Raw genomic sequence first — 11556 nt, forward strand, 5'->3', positions numbered from 1 at the left:
CTTCTTGAAAAATTCAAGGGGGGAGCACAGCCGATAGCCTCCATAAAGTAGAGAATTTCCTGCTAAACTGTACATTTTACACCCCCAAATAACTAGTTGGAAAAGTCAGAGAAGAAACATTATTGGTACCTGACACACAGGGGTTATGCTTGGGATGAAATGGAGAACGTTGGGATCCCTAAAGATAAAGGTCTTCAAAGTTGTGTGATAAGGAATCTGTCCCTTTGCTACGTCTTACACGTCTGACCGGTTGTTTGGTTTCTGGCTGAGGATGTCTACTAACTCACTGCCATTCCCCCACTGCCTGAGCCCAGTTATGAAGTCTCACCTGTTACCTAAGAAGTAACAGTTAAAGTGTTTTGAAGCTCAGTTTGGTGATAACTAGCATTTCAATGTAAACACTTACGCCTCAAAACCTCTAATAATCCCATGGTCTTCTGCAGTCCATCCAATGCAATCTCGAGCAAAGACATCAACACCTGCCTGAAGCAGAAGCACGACTGTATTTGAGGATGCATACTTTACAGCAAGTATGAGGGCCGTTCTGAAATAACAGAGAGATCACTTCACCCTTAGGAACTTTAAGTTATGTAAACAGCACCAGTGATAGTCTTTACCGAGTTCAATATATTGCTTGTCTGTATAGAATCGACCATTTACACGCTTAAGAGTTCATCTTTTAAATTATGTCCAAGGCTACAATCAAGGAACAAAAGAACACACAAACAAAAAAGCCTCTTGCCCCACTTAGGTACCACCTAGAAGTTGCTAATTTAAAGTTCTTTAATAGACAAGTAACTCTGCTGAGGTCACTTATCTGAAGTAGGTGAAGATTTCAATCAAGAATTCCTGTTTCTTCCTAGTCTTATATATGGTGCATCCAAAGTCAGCCAGAAGTCAGGTAAGTTAAAGCTACTTGGCAGGCTCAAAACAATAATATTAGTAATAATTCTAGTAATTTTGTCATCGTTCAGTTAATGGTGCTCATAGCATGTGCCGGGCACTGAATCACATGCCAGGTCATGACCCACGACCATCCTTGAAGGAGATATTATTTCCCTCGTTTCCACATCGGGAAACATGTGTGGTGATGACAGTAACGTTCCTATGGTCACACACGTGACACGTAGGAAAGCTGAGCATTGAACCCAGTCCTGAATGAACTGAAAGCCCATCTCTTTTCTTATCACCCATCCATGGCTTGTCTTCATTAAAGAAAAAGTTTATTCGGTTAAATACCAATTAAAAATAGAAAACAAACAACATCAAAATAGACTAGAAATGAAGAAGGATAAAAACTGAGGACTGTCTGGTAGTAGTAATTCACAGTCGCTTAGGGAAAACCCTACAACATCACTATTCCTTGAAGAAAACAATGTAAAGCAGAGACATCCGAACAACAAATCAACTCCTATTTACATTTAATGTGTATCTTTTAATGAAAACTGAATACACAGTAGAGGTTAAAAAAAATGTCAGAGAGACTAAATCTAATATTGCATCAGAAACTAAGTTAGAGTCCATACTATACAAAACTAGTAACATTACTGTGAAAACCCTTTAGCTAATATAATACCACGTGACCAAAAACTACAATGACAAATGACATCAGTCGATATCATAAATGAATATGAATCCTGCAGGATATGCTTCTTCTGTTCACCAGTCAGAATAATTGCTTTTCTTCCTAAATGATGACGTGCTGATATTGATAACTTTGTAATTATAGAATAATTGTCTTCTTATTAATTTAATCTTTGTGACTTGAGTGACTGTTACCACTCTAAAACAATACTAAGTTTTTTTTAAAAAAGAACAAACAACTGTACCTTTTCCACTTATCAACTGCATGTATGTTTGCATGTCTCTCGAGTAAAAATTCCACCATTTTCTGGCTGTTCTTATGCACAGCAACTAAAAGTGGTGTAAAATCAAACTGTAAAACAGAGAAAACAATTTATAGTTTAAAAAACTACATAGTTCTAAATTGAATTTGAAAACTCATAAAAGATCCTCTAAACTTGAACATACACTAGAGAAAGTAAATACAAAGTAGCCCTCTGTGCTGTCATCTGCGGCTCTTCCCTTTAAAATACCCTCCTCCTTCCTCTCCAACAGATGAACTTCACCTCACTCTCCAGAGCTCCCTTCAAACACTGACAGTCCTGGTTCCAAGAATCTGTGCTCCTATCACAGTCTCTATCACACTAGACTGCAGTTATTTTATCGTTCCCCGTCTGAACCCGGAGCTTTCTGAGGGCAGGGGCTATTCTTCACCCCTGTATCTCCAAGCTCGAAAACATAGACACAAATGCTTTAAGTCGTTTTATTGAATTGATAACCTAAATAACTATTTCTGGGGTAGTGTTTGTTACATTGTATTCCAAAGAATATGTACTTTACCAGAAATCATTTACTGTGCCCCAGTAGGAAGATTCCAGAAAGATCACCTGTGTTTGAGAAGTATTATAAAACTGTGCTCTATATGCCCATTACTAAAGAAGTGTTTCAGGCTGCTTAATCCCGATCTGACAATACTTTTCTGTGGCAAACGTTAACGTCTGAAACATCATAGAATATTAGGGATACAATTTGGAGAGTTTTCCAACAGAGGTGAAGGTTTTCTGCAGCTTATACAAACTTGCTTGCTTCTCTTCTATCAGTGTTCTCAGTATCCCAAATGTCAACTTCAGGCTCTCCTGCTCCAAAAGGGTCACTAAGGAAATGGATTCTAAATTAAAAAGAGTTAGGCTTCAAATGATCTTTGATTGCTTATCACTAAATGGTCCATGGGTTTTCTCCAATTGTGAGACAATAAGTTTTTATCTTAGCTGTTGATAAACTCAATATGAAATTGCATTTCAGTTACAATGATAATCTTGGGACCCCAATGCCTACCTACTTTTTGAAAAAATCTGTTTTTATTTTGGTTCTAGTTTAATTTCTATTTAAAATTATTGTATAACTCACGCAAAATATAAATCAGAAATAAAATATCATGGCTTCTCAGTTAACGTTTTAATACTGATCTACATGGATTATTTTTAGCATAACGAAAGCGACTAAACCACTTGCATGTTTAAGGAACTATGTTGAGGAGGAAGGTGGAATACTGTCTGGAATATGCGTAACATCTACAATTATACCCATAAGACTTAAAGACATTTCAATGGGTATGATTATTTATAGGACGTATAATGAAAAAGACGGTCTTTTTAATTTATTTTTATTTTTTTAAAGAAAAACAACTTAGGAATTCCAGCTTGAAAAACTCACTATCATTCTAAGGAGATTAATATAAAATACATATAATAAACCAATATAGAATGTCTTGAAAATCTTGAAATGTTTATCAAAATATTCTGTAAAAGAGGAATCGCACACTCCAGTGCTTCCGGAGGCAAAGAAGGTGACCCAAATAAGTGAAGAACCCCGGTGGGGACAGCAGCACACTAGAGAACACATGTCTCATAAAGAGGCACAGCCTCGCCACAGGACACCCAACTGTAGTCGGGAGTCAAGGGGACCAGGCTGGATTCTTTAAGAGAAGCTTGACATCCTTATTTCTTCATGAGTCTCCAAAACTTTCCATGTTGACTCAACATACGTAGGGAAAGTAAATATCTAGGAGCCACAATTAGTCTATAGCCATTTGGTATTTCATATTTGCTGTTTCCAAATGCTTGTGTCTAATGCGAATATTTGCACGTAAAATCTTTCCGGTTTTTAGTATCATATGCTTCATTAAAAAATGGGGCCCCAACATGCAATACAAGTGTCACTGAGACTCATACCCACTTCAAGAATTTTTCCAACTCTTATTCAAAGCACTATCTATTTTTATTTACTTTTTATAGATTGTTAATCCAATGGATAATTACACTATAGGACTCCTGACACTACATTAGTAACACTTCCCATCTGTATTAGTACTAACTTCATGGGATTTGATCTTTAAACCTACCATCGTGATTATGCCACGGTTGTATGAATGTCACAGACATACTGAGAGAGTTTATCACACACTTTGGATCATTGCAGCATCATTTACGGTGGCCAAGGAATGGAAACAACCGAACTGTCCTTCAACAGATGATTGGATAAAGAAGATGTAGTATGTATACACAATGGAATATTACTCTACCATGGAAAAATCAAATGCTGCCATTTGGGGCAACACAGATCAGATAGATCATGAGATTATTATGCTATGTGACATAAATGAGACAAAAAAAAGTCGGGACCATATGATTTCACTCATATGTGAGATATGAAACTGAAAGCAACAGATGAACAAGACAAAGAACCAAAACTCATAGACACAGACAACAGTTTCGTGGTTACCAGAGGGTGAGGTGGGACAGTGGATAGTAGAGGAGGGTTCGGGGGGGGGGGGTGTCAAATATATGGTGAAGGCAGGAGAACTGACTCTGGGTGGTGAACACATAATATGACATATAGATGACGCATTATAAAAATGTACACTTGAAACCTATTTAAATACAATAACCATTGTCATCCCAACAAATTTAATTAAAAAACAAAGAAAACTGGAGATTTACAGAACAACAGGCAAAAAAGTAGGTTCACAATTTCCTATTACTGCAGGAAAACCCTGCTTGCAGTAAGCATTTGTTGATCTCACAACCTGAGCACAAACAAACATGCAAAATTCTTAAAGGGCCCGATTCAACGCATCAGGGGACCACCCATCAGCAAATTTCTCAAGAATCCCTGAGCACCAGTGAATGACTGATGGCTGAAAGGGAAAACGTGTTCTTCTTTAAGCCAGTAGATACTGCCATTGATATTTCCTTCCACTTCTCGAGCCCAGAGGTACAGACAGTTCAAAAGTCAGGCGAAGAGTGTTGGGAAGGAGAGAGCCGAAGGAAAATCACCTCTCATACGCCACCTCTTCCAGAGATTTCTTAAGTATTTGAGATCTGCGATTTGATATGCTGCACTAGTAGTTCTTAACCAAGAGTTGTATCAGAATCTCAGGGAAGTCTTTCTAAATGACACATGTCCAGGCCTTATTAGCTTTACTCAGTCAAAACCTTCAGGGAAGAGCCTAGCTTGTAAGTGGCTGTAAATGTTTTGAAAGTTCCTAGGGTGGGTGTGGTTCGCCAGCACAAGTCTAGCCGAGAACTCGTCCAGTAGACGATCACTTCGGTCTCTTCTCTCGCCTATGTCGCCAATTTCCTCTGACATTGAGGATTAGGCCAAATAAAAGTGGAAGAGGCATGTCACTTATGAAAACCACACTTAATTTCCTGGGTAGGAGTGGCAACGGGATTAATAAACTCAAAATGCAACTTGATTTCCTTATTGCTAAACTCCTTACTTCTCATGGGACGTCTAGACTTCACAGCAGAGTTTAGACTCTTACCGAGGAGGCTCTTCCTGCCAGAACAGGATGATACGTCACTTAATTATCTGTCCTTCCCTCGTTTCCCACTTAATTGCCACCTGTTCACTGCAATCTGGTGGATTCGGAGCCTTCCTCGTTGTGGTCTCAGGGAAGTTTACAACTCACTGACTCTCTCCCCCAAAGTAAGGATTGTTATCCCCCAACACTTAAGAGGACCTTGACTGAGCATATAAACTGAAGGAAAACTAAAATAAAAAACAACAACCTCATTTTATTAATTAAATTAATTGGGGTGACATTGGTTAGTAAAATTATGTTGGTTGCAAGTGTCATTTCTATAATACATCATCTGTGTATTGTATTGTGTGTTCACTATCAGAGTCAGTTCTCCTTCCATCACCATATATTTGACCCCCTTTTCTCTCTTCTTCCGACCCCTCCCCCCTTTACCCTCCGGTAAATATTGTACAGTTGTCTATGTCCATGAGTTTTTGAAAAACCTCTTCTTGTTATTTCCCCTCAAAAGTCAAATTTCCAAATTGCCCTGCATATTTCGGATTGTTATTTCCTTTCCATTTCCTTTTTCCCTCTTAGGCTTTGGCCAATGAGAGCTAAATCGCTTTATATAAATCACTTGTTTATAAATAGCAACTTGTCAACAGCAGGAAGATTTCTATGACATTGTAAAATGCCTTTGCTTGTTGGAGTTTTAAGGTAATGCCGATTTCAAAGACAAATTTTGCTTTCCTGCATTGTTTTGCCTTAATTGGAAAACAACTCGAACGTGAAAAAAACACTTAAAAAAGGAAGTGTTGCCTGTAACCAGTTGTGTTTTCACAACTAATTTGTCGTAAGTGCATAAAGGAGAGCTGTACCCTCTACTGCTACTTTAGAGGTATCATCATGTAAAGTGAAATTTCAGAAAATTAAGTTCCAACTGTTTGCATTCAGGGAACGCTTGAGCTTCCAAAGATGTAAAATTGACTTTTCCTGTGTCAACCAAGGGCGTTCCTGCCGGGTGGCAGTGGCCAGACGTGATGTATGTCCAGGAACAAAAAGGGGTGAACGCGTCCCCATCACCTGCTCCCTCTGTACACCTACAACTCGCCCAGCGTCTCCACGAGGCTGAGCAGGAGCCCCACTCCGAGGTGGAGACCCCAAGGGGGCCGTGGCTGGCAGAGTGGCTACGAGCACAGGCGCATGCCCTTGCTGGATGTCCAGACGTGACTGGCCCTCTTGCCCCAATCTTCAGAACCCCCGAGGCCTGGGCTGCTCAGGGCCTGTGTCCTGCTGCTTCCCCTCCCCACCTGCACACCCCCAGCTCCCCAGCGGGACCCAGGTTCCACTCCTCCACCCACCCACCCCCAGGAGCACCCATCTCCTAGGCCCTGCCCTGCAGCAGCCACCCCCACATACTTCCCTTCCCCCAGGCCTTCAGTCCTTGGTGGGCTCTGAGCCTGGCACCCACTCCTATGCAGTAACAGGACTGTTACAGGACAGAGCTGGGCCCTTTCTGTGGGCACCCCATTTCCCCTGCCTGACTTGGCTTTGGACTTGATTCTATGGCGACAGGGCCCGATGTACAGCATGCAGTATATATCGACTAGAAATAAAATGCTTGTGGCTGAAACACATGTATTACAAGTATTGTGTAAATACAGTCTGTGGATCTATACCTCATTGGTTGCTTCCATATCTGCCTGGTATTGCAGCAGCTGTTCAGCTATCGCAGTGTTGTGCCCCATGGCCGCGTAGTGGAGAGCCGTGTTGCTACGGAAGTCCTTCATATTTGGGTCCGCTCCATGTTTTAGTAGGATTGTTGCACACTGCTCTTCCTGGCACTCCACGGCCTGTCAGGATTACGTCATTAAATAAACGGTAAATTTGGGGAATTCAAAGTAAGCATTCCACAAGTTTCCACCATTTGTTATAGTTAATTAAGATACATTCATTCTTATTCTAAATACTGAAATCAAATCCATCTCCTGTTGACAGAGCAGGCTACCACATACCTTCATTAGAGCCGTCCTGTTTTTGTTGTCACCGAAATTCATCTGGCATTTTTTCTCTGCTAGAAGAGTCACCACTTCCGGATGGCCAAAGGCGCAGGCCAAATGGAGAGCAGTCCTGTAAGGGTGAGAGGACATTTAGGACATTACAGGGCACTGTCTCAAACATGCAGTTCTGCACGCAATTGTAAACATGACGCACTACTCCAATGCCTTCAAACCCAACATGGAGTTTTCTTCTGCACAAAGGACAATATTCACGAGCTCTTGTTACTCGCCACACTAATGAAAGAGCAGCCTGTGTGACTACAGAGAGCATGACGTGGGGAATCAGCTCAACTCGGGTTTGCTCCTAATTGAACTACCACTTATTAGCTGTCCCTTAGCCTTTGTGTGCCTCCATTTCCTCATCAACAAAAGGGGCATAAAAACAGTAGTTAACATCACAGGACACTGTTGTTGGCTTAAATGGGAATCTATGCAAAGTGTTTACTTAGCTTCCTAGCACAAAACACACAGCTCAATAACTGTTTGGTAATATTATCAGAACTATTACCATCACTACTACTTTACAAGACAACATTTCAATTAAGTAAAATGATATCATTCTACCCACTTTGCAGCCATATTTTAAGGAGTAAGAAAGAACACTGCACTGCACTGGTTCTAAGATGCTTCTTTTTTCATATTTTAACACCTCTCACCCTGGAAGGTAATGTATAGTTCAGAACGCCTTGAAAGTATAGTTGGCAGCATTTAAATAATTTCTTACTGGTACTTACGAGAACGGGCATCCTACCTCCCGTGGTGCCCGACGTGAAGTGAAATAATGGAAACACACCAGACCTTCCGCAGTTCTCGTCATAAGTTGGCATCTAAGTAAATGTTCATTCTTAAGAACCTCATGGGGAAAGAGGACTAAAATCACAAAGTAATTCTTGTTTTGATTTTCAAGAAACTTGAAGCCAAAGGAGACTCAGGATTCAAGTGACTAGGGATGGCTCATTTCATTGACTGTTTAGATTCATAGATTATATGAAAACCGGATGATTTCCAATGATCAATATTCATATTTAATACTATTGTACACTAGCTAAACAGCAAGTTTAGTCACTGTTCACAATGTCCTAACTGTAGAAATCCTTTTGTTTGAAATGAGGGAGGAAAAGCTTCAATTGAGATTAGGTACTAATACTTCCATTTACAATTTCTTATTTTGCTCCTTCTAGGCAAGATAAAGTTTTTAAGGATGAAAAGGGCCTGAGAGACAGATTCTGAGAGTCCTGAGTAGACTGTGTCTGCTGCGTCACAGTTATTCAGGGTATATTTGATGAATGAATGGATTGGAAGAATGGATAACTAGAGCTGGAGAGTTCAATATTTTTCAACACAATTTTTATAGTAAAGCGGTACTTCTGCAATAGTAATGATCACTTATATGTGCTATTGTTGATTTCCATAAAGACAGAACCAAAATGATTAATCAAAAATTATTTAATATTATAGGTAATGAAGCTCTATGTAATAAAAAAAAACACACGTAAGTGTATTTACAAATATACATATATGAACTTCTACAGGCACAGATAAAAAGACTGCCTTTACTTCTGAAGAGGCTAAAAGTTGCCAGAGAATACCAATCGTTAAAAAAATAAAAATAAAATGTAGAAAACAGACATTGTTTTAATCTATTTTAGTTGTTTACAAGATTCTTATTTCTGGGAATAATGAAATATTACCTGGGATTACTTTATTAATAATAAACTGTTACTAGAATTTCTGTATATGTTCAGTGTAGACATCAGATTTTTTAAAAAGGAAAATGTCACAGTACAAATACTCAGATATCAAGTTTGCACATATTTTTGGCTAAAATAACATCACAGTCTGTGTGTGTGTATAATCAAAGGAATGCTTTTCTCCTTTTCCGATCTACCAAAGTACATCTTTGCACGTACACATGTACGTATTTTCCATACCACCTTCAACTGTCTCAGGTAATTCCATCCTACGGATGCACTGCAATTTATTTACGAAATCCGTTGATGTGAGTTCTTCACAATACATTGATATTGTAAGCAGTGCTGAGAAAAACAAATTGTATGTGATTTATCTAATTATTTCATAAAGATATTTTAGTACTTGGAATTGATGGGTAAAGGGAATATACATTTTTAAATGTGGTACTTATCACCAAACTGCCTGTTTGAAAAGTCAGAAGCAACTTAAATTTGAAGCAGCAGTACAAATACCACAGCTCCTCATCTTCTCAACCTTTGAGGATGGAAAAGAAGTTTTCATTTTTCTTTCAACTTTAATTCCTTTATTTTACCTGGGACACTAAATATTGATCACTGAAAGATACACAGAAAGAACTTGGTCCAATTCAAAATTCGAGTGCTTTTTTTGGTTGTTTTCAGAGACTTCGCTATAAAACAAAGATACACTTTTTCTCTGATATACGTATGCCGTACATGATTTGGAAGTACATTTTCTTTTACTTTATTATTTTCTGATATACAGAGACTTTTGATTTCTTATATTGCTCAACCAACCTTCTGAACTCTTGCTTTTGAAGTCTTTGCCAACATAAAAAGTCTATAAATAGGCATTTCTGTTTTCTTCTGGTACTTTCCCCATTTCATATATTTATAATTTTTAATCTATAGTACATCTGGAACTTATTTTTGTGATATGAAAATCTAACGAATTTCCCCCAAATAATTAACAGGTATTTCTCCATCATTCACGAGGAATTCATCTTTTCTACTAACGTGAAATGTCACCACTACCCAGCTCTAGCATCCGACATATATTAGGGTGTTTGGGCATTTTCTGCTATATTCCAATCATTTATCTCTCTTTTCAGCTCTTAGTAAGGAAATTGTGGCAATAGAGCACCTGTTGACACCTAGAAGGGCAAATCTTTGTCTACTATACAAAATGATCCTTAATTTTATCACTCCAATCAAAGAGACTACATGTGCAGCCCAAAACTTTTAAAACCCTGCTAGTTTAGTCGGCTTATGTAAAACATAACTAGAGGCAGAGCACACACGGTGAGAAAACAAGTGTTCCTAGACTGACCACAGCATCTGCCACTGGAAGCTTCCCTTCTAAGGCCCCTCAATAGACACCACACATACCTGGGTGTGCACTGATGTAAAACGGACACTGGGTTTTAGCTGAACTTTTAGCCCACAAGTTGCTCTATTATGGGAATTCGTTTTCTCATTATGCACTTTTCTATAGTATTTAACAATATCGTCTAAAACTGTGCACATCAAAACTAAAATGCTGTATATACTTCTTTTCATCTCTATTATTGATATTTAGTTAAATTTCTTTAAAATTGTCAGTAAAGTGCTTTATAAGGGGAATTATGAGTGACGGGTCCTTGAGATTTTGTTCCTGGTGCTCACAAAGTCGGCCTGGGCACTGGCCCCCAGGTAAGGTCCCACCCGCGAGGGAACCCAGCACAGCCCTGGGTGACAGGAGGGCTGAGCTCCACCTGGATGAGCCGGGCGGGTGAGCCCCTCTCCCAGGTCCCCCCAGCCTCCTCCAGGCCCGCCCGTGGCCACTGGCCTCGCAGTCCTTCTCACCTCTTCTTCCTGTCTCTGTCATTCAATCTGTCTGGATGGAGCGAGAGAAGCCTCTGCACTTCTGATACGTCGCCCCTGTAGGCAGCTTTGTGGATTTCTTGGAGGTCTCTGCCTCGGATGCGGCACCTGGACTCCAAGGAGATGCCATCTCCAGTCTCAGGCTGCCGGCCAACATCACCGCTCTGTGGTCTCTTTCTGAAAACCGAGCGGGACCTGACCTTCGGAGGCCCGAAGCCAAAAAGCTTCTTCATGGCCAAGCCTAAGGGCTTCAGAACCTCCTCGGCACTTCTCACGCTTTTTTTCTCCCGAGCCCAACCAACAGCAGACTCTAGAGCAACCAACTCCCTGTCGCCACAATATCCCAGCAGCGAGGTAGGCAGTTTGGAATCTCTCAGCCCAGAATGGCTGTAACCAAGCAACGGTGCACGGGTCAGAGGCTGACGTCATTGTGCATGCGCACAGAAGCCCGGTGGCCAAGGTCAGGGGCACCCAGAGCTCACGTGCAAGGCCCAGGCGTCGCAAGTTTCAGAGATTGCTCGTGGGCAGCGCTGAGTTCCATTCAGTCCTTGGTGGG

At 40.3% G+C, this 11556-nt stretch overlaps 1 protein-coding gene across 1 annotated transcript in view; it reads right to left on the reverse strand.

Moving 5' to 3' along the window:
* LOC148756433 (uncharacterized) overlaps positions 1 to 11345 on the reverse strand; it is a 28560-nt gene extending 17215 nt beyond the window's left edge. The window contains exons 1-5 of the mRNA XM_088801855.1: positions 10983 to 11345; positions 7384 to 7498; positions 7048 to 7221; positions 1830 to 1936; positions 407 to 544 (exon numbers count right to left, since the gene is read on the reverse strand). Of these exons, the coding sequence (XP_088657981.1) occupies positions 407 to 544; positions 1830 to 1936; positions 7048 to 7221; positions 7384 to 7498; positions 10983 to 11233 (785 nt within the window). The 5' untranslated portion in view covers positions 11234 to 11345. The remainder of the gene's footprint in view (positions 1 to 406; positions 545 to 1829; positions 1937 to 7047; positions 7222 to 7383; positions 7499 to 10982) is intronic.
* Positions 11346 to 11556: the final 211 nt, after the last annotated feature.

The sequence above is a fragment of the Rhinolophus sinicus genome, chromosome 12, assembly GCF_057876585.1.
Source record: "Rhinolophus sinicus isolate RSI-liver-muscle chromosome 12, RSI-T2T, whole genome shotgun sequence".
In the NCBI taxonomy this organism is placed as follows: domain Eukaryota; kingdom Metazoa; phylum Chordata; class Mammalia; order Chiroptera; family Rhinolophidae; genus Rhinolophus; species Rhinolophus sinicus.